Source organism: Antechinus flavipes, chromosome 5, assembly GCF_016432865.1.
Source record: "Antechinus flavipes isolate AdamAnt ecotype Samford, QLD, Australia chromosome 5, AdamAnt_v2, whole genome shotgun sequence".
Lineage (NCBI taxonomy): Eukaryota > Metazoa > Chordata > Mammalia > Dasyuromorphia > Dasyuridae > Antechinus > Antechinus flavipes.
In genome coordinates, this window is record NC_067402.1 from 234,811,278 (window position 1) to 234,834,796 (window position 23,519).

The following is a 23,519-nucleotide window of genomic DNA, read 5'->3' on the forward strand; positions in this document are numbered from 1 at the left end:
ATCTTGGCTATTATGCAAGTATACACAGTAGTTTTAAAAGTAGCTTCAATATATTAATGATGAATCAATATCTGATACTTGCAACATGTCTGAAACCCCAGAATATGGCAAGTTTTAATTCATAAGAAAAGGATAAATGAAAGGTTAACTGTAGGGAAAGATATTACAACTCTAACTTATGATTAGTGCAATTTTGCTTTTTAAGGCAAATATCCTTGGGACTGTTATTATTTTGGATTTTGATTACAGGCTAATTGACTGAATTGTCATGAAGCCAACAGTAGAAAATGGCACATGCTGCAGTCTATACCTGGGAAAAATTCTAGGGACAACCTATGCATGACCTATCTGAGGTTCCTTCCCTATTTCATCATTGAAAAGGAATTTTCCCCACCTAGTTAATCCTGAGCTAATCCCTGAAGTTAATTCCTGTAACTACAGCTGTTAGATGACTCTTTTCTGGAATAAAAGAGAGCTAAGCAAGTTTTCCCCCTATTATGATATATGACGCCTTTTTCCTTTTATAGCAAATTTCTATAATTAAGAAGTTATATAAGTATAATAATAACTCTATTAAATAACACATTTAAATAACATCTCTGAGTTACTATAATAGAATGCAAGTTTGAAAATCCTATAACTTTAACCTGTATTTGTGGTCAAATTGTAATAAAGATATGACATATACTCATAAGGGAGAAATTATCAGACAAAGATATAATGTGAAAGTTTTCTAAATAAATAATAAACTTTTAAAAAGCAACAGGACTGCACTGTTTTCTCCAAGAATTATAGAGAGATATATAATTGGCTTCCAACTAAGTTCTCAAAATGGACCAATGACTTTACACATAAATTGTATTGATAATAACAAAGAAAGTGAAATTATTTTAAAATATCTGATAATTTTAATAGTCAGAAGAGTTCATTTACAATTGGATCCTGATAAATTTTTTTTAAATGCTTATATCAAGTATAGGATTTATATAAGAATAGAAATATCAAATGGTATATGAACTGAAATTCTCTGAAGTTTCAAAATTGGAGAACCAAATTAAAACAGTATTACTAGCAGAATTAGCTAGATTCTAGATTTGGAATCAGAATTATCAGAGTCCCTTTTAGAGCTTCCTGAGAATAAGCAAATTGCAAGATATCTAAGGACCAGATGAGACAGACAGGACTCAAAATGTAGTGGTTAAATAGATATTAAGAATGGATCACAAGAACAGAAGAAGATTTGATTTTAGTGATGTGTAAGTTTTCTTACTTTTCTTGCTTACCTTGGTGACATACATACATACATAAATATATCTCCCTTCTCAGAACTTATATCTCCATTCTCAGGAGGGGGACTTCTGTGAGATCTAAGTACATGACATAACATAATTATGCAATTATGGGAAATATGAGAAAAGCTTTACTGCATTGTGCATTCCCCAAGTGGCTGGGAAACTAGACCATCCCTGTGCTGTTTGGAAACCAGAAACTACAATCCAAAAATTGATACAAGGAGTTTTCTCACAACTGTACATTTCATGCCATATGTCTGGGCAATCATTGCTTCTAAAGACCTCTACTAGGTCCTTCTGACTATTCCCACAGCTGCCAAACTTGTGAGTGTGATTCCTGCTTTTGAGTAGATGGCAAAATCCTCCAAAGACATCAAGGTTGTCATTTTCTCCCTCTACGTTTTTAGTCTCCTTCTCTTTTCTGCTTATAAACAAACAGTGGCTAACATTGTACCTAGGTCCCTTCAAGAAAACGGCATCTTGATTTTTCTTTCTTTTATCAGTCAGAAAGGTAGGTATTCTTGTGACTCTTTCTTTGGTCAAAAGGAGAAAATATCAAGATATTAGGAGACACCTTAATGGTCTCCTAAAGGAGAATGAGTACCCAGCAACCAAGCTGTTCCCATAAGTCTGGCATAATAACAATCCTTTGTGCTCACCCTCTGACAAAACCATATAATTACTGTATTGTTTTAACCAGCATAAGGTATTCTCAGGCAATCACCAATATATTCTGAAATTAGCAGAACTAGAACAATACTAACATTGTAAAAGAAAATAAACTTTGAAACTTAAGAACTCTAATCAAAGCAATAACCATACGTTATCCATTTAGTGACAGAAACTAGAGAAAAGCACTAGCTTAAATAAATTTCTGGATATGGCAAATATTGGGATTTTATTTTGCTTGTCATGCATGTTTCCTTATAACATCTATGTATTTGGTACAAAGGCTTTGTTTTTCTTTTTTCTTTTTAAACTGTTAAGGAGTGATAGGAGGAAAAGTGGAACTAAGAATAGGGATCCCCCACTCCAAAAAATAGAACAGAACAAAAGGAAAACTAGAAGGAATCAAGACCAGTTATGAAAGTTACATGATGAATTTATATAATTAAAAAAGAAAAGCAATGCTTTTTTTCCTCTTTTTTTTTTCCTTTTTGATCTGATTTTTCTTGTGCAGCATGATGATTATGAAAATATGTACAGAAGAATTGCCCATGTTTAACTGAATTACTTGTCTAGGGAAATAGTAGAGGAAAGGCGGGAGAAAAAAATTGGAACACAAGATTTTGCAAAGGTGAATGTCAAAAACTATCTTTGCATATATTGTGAAAATAAAGTTATTATTTAACAAAGAAAAATAAGTTCTAATATAATAAAACTCATAATTTTCATGTGCAATCCTCTCCTTAGGTTTTATAATGTATGTGGAAATGTTCATTTTGCTTGAAATTTGTTAAGATCAGAACAAAATTATAATAAAATGGATAACAAAACCAAAAATGAAATATCAGACTAAATTTATACCACAAAATATTGACATGGGCACAATCATCTTTGAACAATTCCAAATTTAAAATCAATACAAAGATTTTTCACTCAATCAAAATCTGTACTCAGCAAGCATCCCAATCATCAACTATAATTTTCTTCAAGGAAAAATAAGAATTTACTTACAGGGGGAACTATTCTATCAATAATAGTGCGAAATATCTCCATCCAATGCATCATTGTTTGATTGTTCACCAATTGAAGTGGTAATGCATACTAGAAAAGAAGAGAATGAAAAAAATACATAAACTAATTTCTGTTATAAAACACTGCATTTAACTTACACACAGTAAAAGCTCTTTATTTCACATCAATGTACTCCATAAAAGCAAATTTTTCAGATAATGCAGTAAAAGTTTATTAAGTGCCAACAATTTTCCTTTTTGTTGTTTATTGTAAATATTACTAAATGGTCTTTTACCATGCCTTCTTTTTAAAATAGAATGATGATGCTTTGTGTTTGCCATCATCACCGTCAAATAACATATAGTGCTGATGTTTTAATGTCTCTATACCTGTTTCTTGCAGTCTTTTCCATCTTAATTTGTAGTAGTATAAAAATTTACACAATGAAGATTATTAGAACTATGAGCAAATTAAAAGTCAAAACTCAATAATGGGTTTTTCTAGAAAATACAGCAATGGCAATTTTGCTTGCTAAAAAAGCCTTTAAAAAACCCTTATTTCCTGTTTCTCTACTAGGCTACTCACAGTTGCTGGAAATCTAAATTCCTAAGTTTAAAGTCCTGAGAAGTGGCATTGTGGTGCATTAGGAAATGAAACATATTTTAAGAAAAATGTATTTTTGTCCAGAGTTAAGATAGATCCCTGAAGACATAAGAAGAAGAAAAGAGCAAATGACTTAAATATGCTAGGCTATGTTATGTGACACACATACATATGTGGTTTTATGTGTTGTGTATTCATGTGTGCTTATATATATATATATATATATATATATATATATATATTTAAAATGTGTTTATAGATATATTTACAATTTGTTTATAGATATGTTTCTACATGTATTAAATGTGTGTACACGTGTGTGTGTGTGTGTGTGTGTGTGTGTGTGTGTGTGTGTCCCACTTTCCTCAGCAATTGTCTCTTTCATCCAAAAGATAGCAAATCAGAAACACAACTATGGCTTTCTTTCTCAAACTGTCATAATGGCGATGAGATAGAAATATCATCTTGTTCTAGATAGAACTCTCCTATAACAGACTAAAAGAAAGGGCACTGTTTTAAGATAAAATTAGAATAATGACACTGGATATTTACTCTGGTAAGTTTAATTTTGAAGAAAATATTTTTTTCTGTTCATCTATTCATTTTTAATCATTCATTTTCCTCCCATCTCTTTTTTTAATCAGGATAGCCAAGATTGGGTGGGAAACATGGAAGTAGGGGAAAGGAAAGTAGTGAGTATAGTTTATCAGGATCCATGACAATAAACTAATTTGTGATTATGTGATTTTGAACATTTTTCATATGTCTAGAAATAGCTTTAATTTTTTCATCTGAAAATTGTCTGTTCATATCCTTTGATCATTTTGCAATTGGGGAATGGCTTATATTCTTTTAAATGTAAGTAAGTATATTTTAGAAATGAGGCCTTTATCAAAAACATTGGCTACAAAAATTTTTTCCCAGCTTTCTGTTTCCCTTGTAATCTTGGCTATATTAGTTTTGTTTGTACAAAACCTTTTTAATTTAATGTAACCAAAATTACACATTTCACATTTCATAATGTTCTCTAGTTCTTCTCTGGCCATAAATTCTTCCCTTCTCCACAGATATGGCAGGTAGACTATCCCTTGCTCTCCTAATTTGCTTATACTATAACCCTTTATGTCTAAATAATGAACCCATTTCAATCTTATCTTGGTATAGGGTATTAGATGTTGATCAGCGTCTAGTTTCTTTCTGGCAAATACCTTTGCCAGTCTTGCAATCCACAGAAGCCACAGCTACTGAACATCCACAAAAGAAAATTCTCAGCACTAAAGTCATTAGCACCACAAAATCAATCATTCACCAATAAGCCTTTGTTAAATGTCTACCAAGTTCTAGGTTGCGTACTAAATGCTGAGGACAGAAATATAAAGAATAAACCTTAAGATTCAACATTAGAAACAAGAATGATTTCATCAATAAAAATAATTCTTAAAACAATGCTTTGCAGCTACATCTTTAAAAACATTAACTTTTTCCAGTTGTCCTGGAGTTAAACCTTCATATATTTTGTTTTTGTTATTGTTTTAGTCACTTTTCAGTTAGACCTGACACTTAATGACTCCTCTGGAGGTTTTCTTGAAGGCAAAGATACTGCCATTTCCTTCTCCAGCTTATTTTACAGATAAGTAAACTAAAGCAAATAGGGTTAAGTAACTTGCCCAACATCACACAGCTAGTAAGTATCTGTGGTCAGATTTGAACTCAAGAAGAAAAGTTTTCCTGATTAAAGACTTGGAGCACTATCCATTGTATCACCAAATTGATCTTTATATATACACACACATCAGCTCTTTGAGGTCAGGGACTGTCTCGCTTTTCTATTAATATCTATTATAGGTAGAATGTTAGGCACGAAGTAAACTATTTTTTATTTATTCACTAATTCATCTGTTCATTTTTTTAACTTACAACAGCAAAATCAATTTTTAAACCAACTGTAAGATTTAAATTTATTCCTATATTTATCATTTCTAAATTTCATCTTAGTGGATACTAAATACAAAATTTCAACCATAATGGATACAGAACTATCATGATATCCAGAATTACCTGTATTCAAGTCAAGCCTTTAACACATTTCCGGCAGCATTACCTGGCCGTGGCTTAATCTCTCAGTGATCTAGTCATTCTCTAACATTATAAGTAAGAAAAGAAGATGATATGGACTAGCAGAAGGCTTGTAACAATGAAAACTGAGATCTATTTCCTATGCCCTAAATTTCATCTTATTGAATTTGTCACAAGGTTATATTAGCCATGAAAATTTTGTGTGGATTTTGATTATCATTCAGGGGCTCACCTAACCCACCCAGCTTTGTGCTAATACAAATTTGATTAGACTGCCATTGATAGCAAGTTATAATAAACATTATCCAAATTATAATAAATATATCAGAGGAGGAAGTAAATTGCTTAAATAGTCCCATTTCAGAAAAAGAAATAGAACAAGTTATTAATCAACTCCCTAAAAAAAAATCCCTGGGATCAGATGGATTTACATGTGAATTCTACCAAACATTCAAAGAACAATTAGCCCCACTGCTTTATAAACTATTTGAAAAAATAGGGAATGAAGGAGTCCTATCAAATTCCTTTTATGACACAGACATGGTACTGATACCTAAACCAGGTAGGTTGAAAACAGAGAAAAAAAATTATAAATTTCCCTAATGAATATTGATGCTAAAATCTTAAATAAGATATTAGCAAAAAGACTACAGAAAATCATCCCCAGGATAATACACCACGATCAAGTAGGATTTATACCAGGAATGCAGGGCTGGTACAATATTAGGAAAACTATCATATAATTGGCCATATTAATAATCAAATTAACAAAAACCATATGATCATCTCAATAGATGCAGAAAAAGCATTTGATAAAATCCAGCATCCATTCCTATTAAAAACTCTTGAGGAAAAAAAAAACTCTGGAGAGTATAGGAATAAATGGACTTTTCCTTAAAATAATCAGTAGCATCTATTTAAAACCAACAGTAAGCATCAAATGTAACGGGGACAAACTGCAACCATTCCCAATAAGATCAGGAGTGAAATAAGGTTGCCCACTATCACCATTACTATTTAATATTGTATTAGAAATGCTAGCTTTGGCAATAAGAGTTGAGAAAGAGATTAAGGGAATAAGAATGGGCAATGAGGAAACCAAATTATCACTCTTTGCTGATGATATGATGGTATACTTAGAGAACCCCAGAGATTCTACTAAAAAGTTATTAGAAACAATCCACATCTTTAGCAAAGTTGCAGGATACAAAATAAACCCACATAAGTCATCAGCATTTTTATATATCACTAACAAAACCCAAAAGAGTTACAAAGAGAAATTCCATTTAAAGTAACTACTGATTGTATAAAATACTTAGGAATCTATCTGCCAAGGGAAAATCAGAAACTTTATGAGCAAAACTACAAAACACTTTCCACACAAATTAAGTCTGATCTAACTAATTGGAAAAATATTAAATGCTCTTGGATTGGGCGAGCAAATATAATAAAGATAACAATACTACCTAAACTAATCTATTTATTTAGCTCTATACCAATCAGACTCCCAAAAAACTATTTTGATGACCTAGAAAAAATAACAACAAAGTTCATATGGAAAAACAAAAGGTCAAGAATTTCAAGGGAATTAATGAAAAAAAAAATCAAATGAAGGTGGCGTAGCTGTACCAGATCTAAAATTATATTATAAAGCAGCAGTTACTAAAACCATCTGGTGTTGGCTAAGAAATAGACTAGTTGATCAATGAAATAGGTTAGGTTCAAAGGACAAAACAGCCAATAACTTTAATAATCTAGTGTTTGACAAACCCAAAAACCTCAGTTTTTGGGATAAGAATGCATTATTTGACAAAAATTGCTGGGAAAATTGGAAATTAGTATTGCAGAAACTCGGCATTGACGCACACTTAACACCATACACCAAGATAACGTCAAAATGGGTTCATGACCTAGGCATAAAGAATGAGATTATAAATAAATTTGAAGAGCATAGGATAGTTTACCTCTCAGACCTGTGGAAGAGGAAGGAATTTATGACCAAAGAAATACTAGAGAGCACTATTGACCACAAAATAGAAAATTTTGATTATATCAAATTGAAAAGTTTTTATACAAATAAAACTAATACAGACAAGATTAGAAGGGAAACAATAAACTGGGAAAACATTTTTACAGTTAAAGGGTCTGATAAAGGCCTCATTTCCAAAATATATAGAGAATTGACTCTAATTTATAAGAAATCAAGCCATTCTCCAATTGATAAATGGTCAAAGGATATGAACAGACAATTCTCAGATGAAGAAATTAAAACTATTCCTAGCCACATGAAAATATGCTCCAAATCATTATTAATCAGAGAAATGCAAATTAAGACAACTCTAAGATACCACTACACACCTGTCAGATTGGCTAGCATGACAGGGAAAGACAATGCGGAATGTTGGAGGGGATATGGGAAAACAGGGACAGTGATACATTGTTGGTGGAATTGTGAACACATCCAGCCATTCTGGAGAACAATTTGGAACTATGCTCAAAAAGTTATCAAACTGTGCATACCCTTTGATCCAGCAGTGTTTCTACTGGGCTTATACTAACCCAAAGAGATACTAAAGAAGGGAAAGGGACCTGTATGTGCCAAAATGTTTGTGGCAGCCCTGTTTGTAGTGGCTAGAAGCTGGAAAATGAATGGATGCCCATCAATTGGAGAATGGCTGGGTAAATTGTGGTATATGAATGTTATGGAATATTATTGTTCTGTAAGAAATGACCAGCAGGATGAATACAGAGAGGACTGGCGAGACTTACATGAACTGATGCTAAGTGAAATGAGCAGAACCAGGAGATCATTATATACTTCGACAATGATATTGTATAAGGACATATTTTGATGGAAGTGGATTTCTTTGACAAAGAGACCTAACTGAGTTTCAATTGATAAATGACGGACAAAAGCAGCTACACCCAAAGAAAGAACACTGGGAAACGAATGTGAACTATCTGCATTTTTGTTTTTCTTCCCGGGTTATTTATACCTTCTGAATCCAATTTTCCCTATGGAACCAGAGAACTGTTCGGTTCTGCAAACATATATTGTATCTAGGATATACTGCAACATATCCAACATATAAAGGACTGCTTGCCATCTAGGGGAGGGGGTGGAGGGAGGGAGGGAAAAAAATTGGAACAGAAACGAGTGCAAAGGATAATGTTGTAAAAAAAAAAAAAAATTACCCTGGCATGGATTCTGTCAATATAAAGTAATTATTACATAAAAATTTAAAAAAAAAAAAAAAAAAAAGAAATGACTAGCAGGATGAATATAGAGAGAACTGGTGAGACTTACATGAACTGATGCTAAGTGAAATGAGCAGACAACAATACTATTTGAGGATATATTCTGATGGAAGGGGATATCTTCGATAAAGAGAGCTAATTCAGTTTCAATTGATCAAGGATGGATAGAAGCAGCTACACCCAAAGAAAGAACACTGGGAAATGAATATAAACTGCTTGCATTTTTGTTTTTCTTCCCGGATTATTTATACCTTCTGAATCCAATTCTTGCTGTGTAACAAGAGAACTGTTCAGTTCTGCACATGTATATTGTATCTAGGATATACTGTAACCTATTTAACATATAAAGGACTGCTTGCCATCTGGGGGAAGGGATCGAGGGAGGGAGGGGAAAAATCGGAACAGAAGTGAGTGCAAGGGATAATGCTGTAAAAAATTACCCTGGCATGGGTTCTGTCAATAAGAAGTTATTAAAAAAAAAAAAAAGAAAGAAAGAAAGAAAGAAAAAAATATATAATAAATATATTAAACAATATAGGGTCAAACACAGCACTCTGAAGCAATACCCTAAAGATTTCCTGCCAAATTAACCTCAAACACTTAATGATTACTAATGGAGTCTGTCAATTAGCCAATTTCTAAATCCAATGAATTGTACTACCAATTAAACACACACACACACACACACACACATCTCATTTCCACAATAACAAGAGATACTTTATAAAACTAACTACTAAAATCTAGATAAATTTTAACCCTCTCACTCAACCTTGGTCTAAAATACAAACCCTTCCTCACCCTACCCAAAAAGGAAGAAAAAAAGAAAGAAGGCTAGTCTAGTAAGACCTATTTTTGAGGAAGTCATTTCAACCCTTTTCTAAATGTTCATTTACCCATCTCTTTATTATCCACTAGAATTTTGATACCAATTTAAGTTAAGCACACAGCTCAATTCTTTGCAACAGACTTTTTTCCAACTTTTTTTTTAATTATGCAATACCTCTCCTTTCCCAAAGATGCTATAAAGTTCACTCACAATGTCATAACAATCACATCTGCCACTTCTTTCAATTACTGAACATTGAAAGTTTGGATATGGAGCAAGAATGGCAAAGCAAAGCCAGGAAATTGCCTGAACTCTCCCCAATTTCCCTTGGAAATAACATTAAATCAAGGCTCTAAAAGAATTCTAAAATGACAGAACCCACAAAAGAACAGAATGAAACAGTTTTGCAGCACTTCATTAGAGGCCTGTCTTACTTGGGTAAAAGAAAATAGCAAAGTACAGAGGATGCCTAGGCAAATCAGTGGAAGGCTGTTAGCCATAGCATATATCAACCATTGAAAGCCCCACAATCCTGACTTAGAAGGCCAATGGCACAATAGACCAACTGTGAGATCTCCAACTCCAGCACAGCAGGAAAATTTCGAGTTTTAGTAATGCAGGTATAATACAAGTGATTAAACTGAGCCACCCCATTTCAGTGTGCAAACTTCCAGTTCCAAAGGACCTGGCATAGAAAGCCAGTTACCAGACCCTTGGTTCCCAGCATAAGAAGCTTGGTATAGATGACCCTTGCTCCACAGAAGCAGAGGTCAGCTTTAAAAGTAACAAAAAAGGCTAGAAAATGAACAAAAACAAAAAAGACCCCTGATTAAAGAAAGCTACTATGCTAGTCCTTTTGAAAGAGCTCTAATAAAGATTTGAAAAATCAGAGAAGAAAGGTAGAAGAAAAATTGGGAAAAGAAATGAGGATTATTCAAGAGAATCATGAAAAAAAGAGTCACCAGGTTGGAAAACAAAAATTAACTGAAAAAAATTAATTGAAGAAACAACTCCTTAAAAAATAGAACTGGCCAATTGGAAAAGGAGGTGCAAAAGCTACCAATTCCTTAAAAATTAGAACTGGGCAAGTGGAAGCTAATGACTCAATGAGACATCAAGAATCAATCAAAAACAAATAAATAAAAAGAATGAAAAAATTGAAGGAAATGTAAAATAACTCATTGGAAAAAAAATTAACCTGGAAAATAGATCCAGGAGAGGTAATTTAAGAATTATCAGACTACCTAGAAGCCAATATCAAAAAAGGAGCCTAGACAGCATTTTTCAAGAAATTATTAAGGAAAACTGCCCCAAAATACTAATCAGAGAGTAAAACAGAAATGTAAAGAATCCATCAATCACCAAAAGCCAAGGAGTTTGAATTATAAACGAGAATCAATTACCCAGAAAAATTAATCAAACTTTTAAGGGAAAAGATCAATGTAACAAGGGGATCTTCAAACTTTCCTAAGGAAAAGATCAAAGCTGGACAGAAAATCTGATCTTTACAAGACAAATACATATACAAAAAGCATATAAACAGGAAAGAAATGAATTTCAATAAGGTTAAACTGTTTACATCCCTAGATGGAATGATGATACTTTTAACCCTTAAGAACTATATCTATTGGGGCACTTAGAAAAAGTATACATAGACAAGAAAGTATGCATATAAGTTGACTTTGATGTGCTAGTATATAAAAAAAATTAAGGGATGAAAAATAAAAATTCAACTGGAAGAAGATAAAAATGAGAGGTGGCAAAAATCAAAACACTGGTAAGGAGAGACGGGTGAAAGGAGAGAAAGAAAAATATAAATGGGGGGAAAAAGATGGAGGAACATACACAGTAATCATAACTGTGAGTATGAATGGGACAAACTCTCCTATAAACACATCTGAAGCAAGCAGATAGATACACACAGAGTAAAGGTAAAAAGCTGGAAGAGAATATATTATGGCTTCAATTGAAGTAAAAAAAAAATTAAAATAGGAATAGAAATCATGACAAAGCAAAGACAAAGATATAGATCTATTGATCTAATTAAAATAGACAAAGAAGGAAATTTTATCTTGCTATCATAGAACAGTAGTTTTCAAATTTCTATTCACAATATGTTTATACTACTAAAAATTATTAAGGATCTGTCCAAAAAGTTTTTACTTATGTGGGTTATACTTATAGATATTTACCATATTAGAAATAAAACCTAATTTTAAAACCTAATTTTGAATTTAAAGACCTTCTGAAAGTGTTTCAGAAACTCCCAGGATTCTCTTCCCATATTTTGAGAATCACTGTCATAGACAATGAAAAATTATCAATAATAAACATATAAGCATCAAATGGTACAGCATCTGAATTTCTAAAGAAAAAAATTAAATAAGTTACAGGAGAAATAGAATTTAAAACCATACTAATGGGGAACCTCAACCTCCTCCTCGCAAAACTAGATAAATCTAACCAAAAAATAAACAAGAAAAAAAATTAGGAGATGAACAGAATTTTAGAAAAGTTAGATATAATAGACCTCTTGGAGAAAATTTCAAGTGATACATGGCAGCTACACAAAAATTGACTATGTATTAGGGCACAAAAACCTTATAATCAAATATAAAAGGCAAAAATATTAAAAGCATCCTTTTCAAATAATGATTCTACAGAAATTACATGTAATTAAGGGTCATGGAAAGATAGATTAAAAATTAACTGAAATCAAATAATTAATCCTAAAAAAAAGTGAGTTGAACAACAAATCAGAGAAACAATCAATAATTTCATTAAAGATTAGAATGACAATAATGAGACAACATATTAAACTTTATGAAACGCAGACAAAACAATACTTAGATTTCTAACCAATTATTTCAAATATTACTATTTCAATAAAGTATTTCAAAGTAATACTTTATATCTTTAAATGTTTACATCAATAAAACAGAAAGCAGATCAATGAATTGGGCACGTAATTATAACGGCTAAAAAAAGGACCAATTAAAAATCTCCAATTAAATACCAAATCAGAAATTCTGAAAATCAAAGGGATTCAGTGAAAATAAGAAAACTACTGAACTAATAAATAAAGCTGAAAAACAAAATGGATTAGTTTTTTGTGAAAAAAACTAATAAAATAGATAAACCTCTGGCTAATTTAATTTTTAAAAAAAAACAAATTACCAGTATCAAAAATGAAAAGGATGAATTCATGATCAATGAAGAAATTAACACAATAATTAGGAGCTATTTTGCTCAACTGCAAGCCAATAAATCTGACACTCCAAGTGAAATGAAATGAAAAAAATATAAATTGCCAAGATTAACAGAAAAGGAAATAAAATACTTAACCCCATTTAGAAAAAGAAACTGAATAAACCATCAATGAAAATTCCCTAAGGAAAAAAATTAACAGGGCTAGATAGATTTACAAGTGAATTCTATCAAACATTCAAAGAACAATTAATTTCAAAGAATAATTAATTGAAAAAATAGGTGAAAAAAGTCCTACCAAATTTCTTTTATGATACAAATGTAATACTTATATAAATAAAACATGAAGAGTCAAAAGAGAAAGAAAATTATAGCCTAATCTCCCTAATGAATATTGAAGGCAAAAACTTTAAGTAAAATACTAGTAAAGAGATTATAGGAATTTATCACCAGGATAATCTATTATAACCAAGTAGGCTTGATAGTAGGAATGCAAGGCTGGGTCAATATTAGGAAAACCATTATTATAATTGACCATATCAGTACAAAATCAATAGAAATTTATCTCAACAGATGCAGAAAAAGCCTTTGACAAATTCCTATTCCTATTTTAAACTCTATTAAAAACATTAGTAAAATTCCTATTCAATTCCTATTTAATTTCCTATTAATTCCTATTAAAAACACTGGAAAGCACAGGAATAAACAGTTTTCCTTAAAATGATAAGTCATATCTAAAAAAATCTAATTTAAAATGATAAAGTCATTATCTGTAATGGGGATAAGCTAAACGCCTTCAGTAAGAGCAGGGGTGAAACAAGGATGCTCATTATTATAACAAGGATCACTATTATCATTTGATACTAAACTAGAAATTTCAGCTTTAGCAATAAAAAAAGAAAAAGAAATTGAAGGAATTAGAATAAGCCATGAGGAAACAAAATTATCACTCTTTGCAGATATATGCTATACTTAGTCCTAGAGAATCAACTAAAAAACTACTTGAAATAATTAACAATTTTACCAAAGCTGAAAGCTGTAAAATAAACCCACAAAAAAAAAAAATTTAGTATTTCTACATATGACTGACAAAGCTCAGGAGTAAGAGGTAGAAAGAGAAATTCCATTCCAAAAAATAGGGAGTCTAACTACTAAGACAAACCCAGAAACTATATGAACTATAAGAACACAATTACAAAATAATTTTCACACAAATAAAGTCAGATCTAAACAACGAGAAAAATATCAAATGCTCATTGGTAGGTCAAAATAATATGATAAAAATGACAATTCTGCTTAAACTAATTTATTTATTCAATGCTACAACAAACTACCAAAAAAATTATTTTACAGAGCTACAAAAAATATTAATAAAATTTATTTGGAAGAAAAGGATCAAGAATATCAAAGTAAAAGTGAAACAAAAATGCAAAGGAAGATGGTCTAATTGTAACCAAATCTAAAAGGATATTATAAAGCAACAATTATCAAAACTAGTTGGTACTAAGAGTAGTGGATCAGTGAAATGAATTAGGTATAAAAAATACTATAATAACCTATTGTTAAACGAACACAACACTCTAAATTCTGGAATAAGAACTCACTATTTGACAAAACCTATTAGAAAAATTGAAAAATAATATGGGACAAACTAGGTAAAGACCAAGATCTCACGTCATATAGCAAGATAGGGTCAAAATGGGTACATGATTTGAACATAAAGGAGTGATATCATAAGTAAATTAGGAGAGTAAGGAACTGTTATGGGCCAGAACTCTGAATCTGAAACAAGGTGTTAAGTCAGTGAAATTGATAAAGACAATGGTAGTTCAGTACATATATTTAGTACTTAATATAGTTCTACAAGATTCATACCTATAATAAGAAAGCATATAAGCTCGGGCAAACTCATTCAGAATCAGAATTAGGGAAGACAGAAAAGTGGTAGTGGTCCTCCTGTCTCCCCTACAGAAACCAAGACACATTCACGAGGACCTCAAGAAAGCTGGCCTGGCCAGGCAAGAAGACAATAAATGATTTGGACTTTAACCCCGGCTACACTTGTGATGATTACTCTGAACTAAAACGAAGGCTGCTCCCAGAGACCCCCAGAAAACTGAACTAAAAGAAGAACATTACAAGGAACAGTTTACTTGTCAGATCCATGGAAAAGGGAAAAAATTATGACCAAACAAGAAATAGAGAACATTATAAATTGTTAAATGGATACTGATTAAATTTAAAATTTAAATTTTTTTAAATTTAAAAGTTTTTGCACAAAGCCAATGCAACCAAGATTAGAAGGAAATCAAAAACCTGGGAAACAATTTTTATAGTTAGTGTGTCTGATAAAGGCCTCATTTCTCAAATATATAGAGGACTAAGTCAAACTGGCAAATGATCAAAGTATATAAATAGGCAATTTTTTGAAGATGAAATTAAAATTAACTATAACATGAAAAAATGCTCCAAATCACTAGTGATTAAAGTAATACAAATTAAAAAAACAACTCTTGAGATACTACCTCACATCTATCAGATTGGCTAATCTGATAGAAAAGGGAAATGAGGGACTTCCAGCCAAGATGGTGGAGAGGAGGCACACAGCTGTGTAAGCTCCGCGTTTTCTCTCACTATCCATTTCATTACAAGCCTCTGAATTAATGCTTGACTGAAAAAAAACCCACAAATAGTTACCAAGAGAAGACCTCCTTGAAATTCGCCAAGAAAGGTCTGTTTTTGCTCAAGGGCGGGGATGATTTTAGATTGGGCGCAGGCTGAAGGCAGCGGTAGTAGACAGGAGAGGGTGTGATCGCAGCAGTCTCTGCGGGGAGAGCTTTGCTACAGGATTGGATACTTTGCCCTGGCAGCAAGTCAGCAGCCCAGCAGAGAAGCTAAAAACGGGAAGAGGGGGGAGGGGAGGGGAGGGGAGGTGAAGAATACAACCTCAAACAGCTGGAGTCTCTCAGGACGGGGCCACCCATCCCCTACAGTGTCTCAACACGCTCTCGGATCTCAGAGCGCAGGCACAGCACAGTGGGGCTAATGCCTCGCTGCTGCCCCTGCAGTCTGCAGAGGAAGCTCAGTAACACCACCCAGCCCCTCCCCCCAAAAAAGCAGACTCCATTTAGGGGTTTTTTCTTTTTTTGTTTGCTAGTTTGTCTTTGATACTTTAACAAAATAAGCAAAAAATTGAAGAGTACTTTAACCCTTGACAGCTTCTATACAGATAGAGAGCAGACTCTAAATCCTGAGGAGACTAAAAACAGACTGTCCCAGGTGAATCCCCAAAGGAGGAGATCATCTGTTCCTCAGCACAGATGAACCTCATAGAAGAAATTAAAAAGGCTCTCACAAGAGAGCTAGAAGAAAAATGGGAAAAGGAGAGGAAGGCTTGGCAAGAGAGACTGGAGAAGTCATCCCACACATTTAAAGACAGAGTGGATAAAGAAATAAAATCCTTGAAAAATAGGATTAGTGAACTGGAAACAGAAAATAGCTCTCTAAAAAACAAAATTGGCGAAATGGAAAAAAATTCCATAGAACAAAAGAACTCAATTGGACAATTAGAAAAAGATATTTAAAAAGTGAGTGAAGAGAATACTTCATTGAAAATCAGAATTGAACAAATGGAATTGAATGACTCGAGGAGACAAGAAGAATCAGTCAAGCAAATCCAAAAAAATCAAACAATGGAAAAGAATCTGAAATACTTTCTGGGGAAAACAACAGACCTGGAAAACAGATCCAGGAGAGACAATCTGAGAATCATTGGACTCCCAGAAAAGCATGATGAAAAAAAGAGCCTGGACACTATTTTCCAGGAAATTATCAAAGAGAACTGCCCAGAAGTTATAGAAACAGAGGGTAAAATAGACATTGAAAGAATTCATCGATCACCTACTGAAAGGGATCCTAAAATCAAAACACCAAGAAATATAGTGGCCAAATGCCAGAACCCTCAGACGAAGGAAAAAATACTGCAAGTGGCTAGAAAAACCCAATTCAAGTATCAAGGAGCCACAATAAGGATCACCCAGGATCTAGCAGCATCCACATTAAAGGATTGAAGGGCCTGGAATATGATATTCCGAAAGGCTAAGGAACTTGGTATGCAACCAAAAATAACTTACCCAGAAAGAATGAGCGTCGTTTTTCAGGGAAGAAGATGGACATTCAACGAAGTAAGCAAATTTCACCTATTTTTGATGGAAAAGCCAGAACTTAACAAAAAGTTTGATCTACAAATATAGAACTCAAGAGAAATCTAAAAAGGTAAAGATTAATCTTGGGAACTATATTTCGGCTATAAAGATGTATAAAGAATACATATATACCTTGTTCTAGAAACTAGATGTGGAAAGGACATTGTACCAGAAAAAGGGTAAAGTGGGGGTACTACATCTCATGAAGAGGCAAAGGAAACCTATTATATCTGAGAGAAAGAATGGAGGGGAACGAATATAGTGGGTATCTTACTGCCTTCAGAATTGGCTTTAAGAGAAAAATTTTAGACATATTCAATCTATGGTGAAACTTCTCCCATCTCATTGAAAAGTGAGAAGGGAAAAGTGAAAAGGGAAGGAATAAGCTAAGTGGAAGGGAATACAGAAACTGGGAGGGAAAAGGCTAAAATAGGGGGAGGAACTCTAAGGCAGGGGGAGAGATACTAAAAAGGGAGGGCTATAAGAAGCAAGTGGTGCTCACAAGCTTAATACTGAGAAGGGGGAAAAGGGGGAAAGAAGGGAGAAAAACATAAACCGGGGTTAACAAGATGGCAAGTAATACAGAATTGGTCATTTTAACATAAATGTGAATGGAGTAAACTCCCCCATAAAGAGGAAGCGGTTAGCAGAATGGATTAAAAGCCAGAATCCTACAATATGTTGTTTACAGGAAACACACCTGAAGCGAGGAGATACATGCAGGTTAAAGGTAAAAGGTTGGAGCAAAATCTACTATGCTTCAGATGAAGTCAAAAAAGCAGGGGTAGCCATCCTGATCTCAGATCAAGCTAAAGCAAAAATTGATCTAATTAAAAGAGATAAGGAAGGGCACTACATCTTGCTAAAGGGTAGCATGGAAAATGAAGCAATATCAATATTAAACATATATGCACCAAGTGGTGTAGCATCTAAATTCTTAAAAGAGAAATTAAGAGAGCTACAAGAAGAAATAGACAGCAAAACTATAATAGTGGGAGATCTCAACCTTGCACTCTCAGAATTAAATAAATCAAACCACAAAATAAATAAGAAAGAAGTCAAAGAGGTAAATAGGATACTAGAAAAATTAGATATGATAGATCTCTGGAGAAAATGTAATGGAGACAGAAAGGAGTACACTTTCTTTTCAGAAGTTCATGGAACCTATACAAAAATTGACCACATATTAGGACATAAAAACCTCAAACTCAAATGCAGTAAAGCAGAAATAGTAAATGCATCCTTTTCAGACCACAATGCAATGAAAATTACATTCAACAAAAAGCCAGGGGAAAGTAGACCAAAAAATAATTGGAAACTAAATAATCTCATACTAAAGAATGATTGGGTGAAACAGCAAATCATAGACATAATTAATAACTTCACCCAAGAAAACAATAATAATGAGACATCATACCAAAATGTATGGGATGCAGCCAAAGCGGTAATAAGGGGAAATTTTATATCTCTAGAGGCCTATTTGTATAAAATAGAGAAAGAGAAGGTCAATGAATTGGGCTTACAACTAAAAATGCTAGAAAAGGAACAAATTAAAAACCTCCAGTCAAACACTAAACTTGAAATTCTAAAAATAAAAGGAGAGATCAATAAAATTGAAAGTAAAAAAACTATTGAATTGATTAATAAAAAAACTAAGAGTTGGTTCTATGAAAAAACCAACAAAATAGACAAACCCTTAGTAAATCTGATTAAAAAAAGGAAAGAGGAAAATCAAATTGTTAGTCTTAAAAATGAAAAGGGAGAACTCGCTACTAAAGAAGAGGAAATTAGAGCAATAATTAGGAGTTACTTTGCCCAACTTTATGCCAATAAATTCGACAACTTAAATGAAATAGAAGAATACCTCCAAAAATATAGCTTGCCCAAACTAACAGAGGAAGAAGTAAATATCCTAAACAGTCCTATCTCAAAAAAAGAAATAGAACAAACTATCAATCAAATCCCTAAGAAAAAAACCCCAGGATCAGAAGGATTTACATGTGAATTCTATCAAATGTTTAAAGAACAATTAACTCCAATGCTAAATAAACTATTTGAAAAAATAGGGATTGAAGGAGTTCTACCAAACTCCTTTTATGACACAGACATGGTACTGATACCTAAACCAGGTAGGCTGAAAACAGAGAAAGAAAATTATAGACCAATCTCCCTAAGGAATATTGATGCTAAAATCTTAAATAAAATATTAGCAAAAAGATTACAGAAAATCATCCCTAGGATAATACACTATGACCAAGTAGGATTTATACCAGGAATGCAGGGCTGGTTCAATATTAGGAAAACTATTAGCATAATTGACTATATCAATAACCAAACAAACAAAAACCATATGATCATCTCAATAGATGCAGAAAAAGCATTTGATAAAATCCAACATCCATTCTTAATAAAAACACTTGAGAGGATAGGAATAAATGGACTTTTCCTTAAAATAGTCAGGAGCATATATTTAAAACCTTCAGTAAGTATCATATGCAATGGGGAAAAACTGGAACCTTTCCCAGTAAGATCTGGAGTGAAGCAAGGTTGCCCACTATCACCATTATTATTCAATATTGTATTAGAAACACTAGCCTCTGCAATAAGAGTCGAGAAAGCAATTAAAGGAATTAGAGTAGGCAATGAGGAAACCAAACTATCACTCTTTGCAGATGATATGATGGTATGTCTAGAGAACCTCAGACATTCTGCTAAAAAGCTATTAGAAATAATTCATAATTTTAGCAAAGTAGCAGGATACAAAATAAATCCCCATAAATCCTCAGCATTTTTATACATCACCAACAAAATCCAACAGCAAGAGATACAAAGAGAAATTCCATTCAAAATAACTGTTGATAGCATAAAATATTTGGGAATCTATCTACCAAAGGAAAGTCAGGAATTATATGAGCAAAATTACAAAAAACTTTCCACACAAATAAAGTCAGACTTAAATAAATGGAAAAATATTAAGTGCTCTTGGATAGGCCGAGCGAATATAATAAAGATGACAATACTCCCTAAACTAATCTATTTATTTAGTATTATACCAATCAGACTTCCAAGAAAATATTTTAATGATCTAGAAAAATAACAACAAAATTCATATGGAACAATAAAAAGTCGAGAATGTCAAGGGAATTAATGAAAAAAAAAAAAATCAAATGAAGGTGGCCTAGCTGTACCAGACCTAAAATTACATTATAAAGCAGCAGTCACCAAAACCATTTGGTTTTGGCTAAGAAATAGATTAGTTGATCAGTGGAAAAGGTTAGGTTCACAAGACAGAATAGTCAACTATAGCAATCTAGTGTTTGACAAACCCAAAAATCCTAACTTTTGGGATAAGAATTCATTATTTGATAAAAACTGCTGGGATAACTGGAAATTAGTATGGCAAAAATTAGGCATGGACCCACACTTAATACCATATACCAAGATAAGATCAAAATGGGTCCATGACCTAGGCATAAAGAATGAGATTATAAATAAATTAGAAGAACATAGGATAGTTTATCTCTCAGACTTGTGAAGGAGAAAGAAATTTGTGACCAAAGATGAACTAGAGACCATTACTGATCACAAAATAGAAATTTTTGATTATATCAAATTAAAAAGCCTGTGTACAAACAAAACTAATGCAAACAAGATTAGAAGGGAAGCAACAAACTGGGAAAACATCTTTACAGTTAAAGGTTCTGATAAAGGCCTCATTTCCAAAATATATAGAGAATTGACTCTAATTTATAAGAAATCAAGCCATTCTCCAATTGATAAATAGTCAAAGGATATGAACAGACAATTTTCAGATGATGAAATTGAAACTATTACCACTCATGTGAAAGAGTGTTCCAAATCACTATTGATCAGAGAAATGCAAATTAAGACAACTCTGAGATATCACTACACCCCTGTCAGATTGGCTAAGATGACAGGAAAAAATAATGATGAATGTTGGAGGGGATGCGGGAAAACGGGGACACTGATGCATTGTTGGTGGAGTTGTGAATGAATCCAGCCATTCTGGAGAGCAATCTGGAATTATGCCCAAAAAGTTATCAAACTGTGCATACCCTTTGATCCAGCAGTGTTTCTACTGGGCTTATACCCCAAAGAGATACTAAAGAAGGGAAAGGGACCTGTATGTGCCAAAATGTTTGTGGCAGCCCTGTTTGTAGTGGCTAGAAGCTGGAAAATGAATGGATGTCCATCAATTGGAGAATGGCTGGGTAAATTGTGGTATATGAATGTTATGGAATATTATTGTTCTGTAAGAAATGACCAGCAGGAGGAATACAGAGAGGCTTGGAGAGACTTACATGAACTGATGCTAAGTGAAATGAGCAGAACCAGGAAATCATTATACACTTCGACAACGATATTGTATGAGGATGTATTCTGATGGAAGTGGATTTCTTTGACAAAGAGACCTAATTGAGTTTCAACTGATAAATGATGGACAGAAGCAGCTACACCCAAAGAAAGAACACTGGGAAATGAATATAAACTGCTTGCATTTTTGTTTTTCTTCCCATATTATTTATACCTTCTGAATCCAACTCTTCCTGTGCAACAAGAGAACTGTTCGGTTCTGCACACATATATTGTATCTAGAATATACTGCAACATATCTAACATATATAGGACTACTTGCCATCTAGGGGAGGGGGTGGAGGGAGGGAAGGGAAAAATCAGAACAGAAGCGAGTGCAAGGGATAATGTTGTAAAAAAATTACCCTGGCATGGATTCTGTCAATATAAAGTTATTATTAAATAGAAAAGGGAAATGATAAATACTGGAGAAGATGTAGGAATGCATTAATGTCCCAATTAATGCACTGTTGGTGGGGGTTGTTAACTGATCTAATCATGTTGGAGAGAACATGACATTTACAAAAGCTGTAAAAATGTGCATACCCTTTGACCAGCAATACCACTACTAGGTCTATGTCCCAAAGAGATCAGAAAAAAGGAATACCTATATGTATAAAAATATTTGTAGCAACTCTTTTTGTGGAAGCAAAGAGTTTAAAATTGAAGGGATGCCCATCAAGTAGGATATGGCTGACCAAGTTGTGGCACATGAATGTAATGGAACTGTGCAATAAGAAATAATGAGAAGGCAAGTTTCAGAAAATCCTAAAAAGACTTACATGAATTGACGTGCAATGAAGTTAGAACAACCAGAATACTGTACATAGTAACAGGAGCATTGTGTGATGATCAACTTTAATAAACTTAGCTCTTCTAAGCAATACAATGATTCAAGACAATTCCAAAGGACTCATGTATTCACAACCAGAGAAAGAACAATGTAAATCAAAGCATACTATTTTCACTGGTTTTTATATTTTCATGGTTTTTACTTTTTGTTCTCTTTCTTTTTTCACAACATTACTGTGGAAATACATTTAATATGATTGTACAAATATCACCTATATCAGATTGCTTATTGTCTTGGGGAAGGACAGAGAAAATTTTGGAACTCAAAATCTTATTTAAAAAATGAATGTTGAAAATTCTTTATGTGTAATTGAAAAAAATAAAACACTATTTACCAAATATATTATATATACATATCCATGATTTTATAGCATGCCTGGGCCAATTGACTTGAATTCAACTAAGTGACCTTTTATTATCTCTTTATTTATCTTGAGGAGAAATACTCTTAATGATTACTTAGATTTATCAGTGTATATACCCCCTATTAGACTGTAAGTTTCATAAGGTGAGGCTGTAACATCTAAATTTCCCATTTCCCCAAATCCTATCAGAGTGCTCTGTAAACATTACAGTTTAATAATTAGTATAAAGTCAAAGTGTTTGATAAACACGTAAATTTATATATCCTTTGAAGTAGAGCCCTACCTGAACAAGTGCATAGAAAATTTTCAGAATCTGCTTCTGAAGAAGTACAGAGTAATGGGATGGATCAGGAAGAAGCTGTATAATTTGCTGCTGAATTCGAGGCAAAAATACTTGCATTGCTGCTATAAGAGGTTCTCTTTCCTCTGATTTCTTGTATCTACATGAATACAAAAAGGGAAAGAATTAAAAAAAAAAAAAACAGAAATTTTAAACAGAATTTAAGGTAAGTATAATGATTTTTTTAAATAAAAGGAAGAAAAGAGAAAAATAATGCCCCAACATTTCTAAATGTTTTCTAAGAATTTCAAGTTATTTTTCAAAAGAACCTTTCCTTTTTTGTAAAGATAAATAATTCAGCTAATATTCTTATTCTTTTCTCTCCTTGTCTCTTGAGGTGTTGGTTTATATACCAAATAGAAAACTAGACCTAGAATCAAGAATAACCTCAATTCAAATCCTGTCTTAGACTCTTATTAGCTATTTAACTCCCTTCCCCTT

General features: G+C 32.8%; 1 protein-coding gene across 3 annotated transcripts in view; it reads right to left on the reverse strand.

Moving 5' to 3' along the window:
- IPO8 (importin 8) overlaps positions 1-23,519 on the reverse strand; it is a 156,822-nt gene that overhangs the window by 97,967 nt on the left and 35,336 nt on the right. For all 3 annotated transcript variants that reach the window (XR_007947783.1, XM_051962783.1, XM_051962782.1), the window contains exons 5-6: positions 23,022-23,178; positions 2,970-3,059 (exon numbers count right to left, since the gene is read on the reverse strand). Coding sequence is in view for 2 of the 3 variants with exons in the window: in XM_051962783.1 (XP_051818743.1) it covers positions 2,970-3,059; positions 23,022-23,178 (247 nt within the window). In the remaining variant the exon portion in view is untranslated. The remainder of the gene's footprint in view (positions 1-2,969; positions 3,060-23,021; positions 23,179-23,519) is intronic.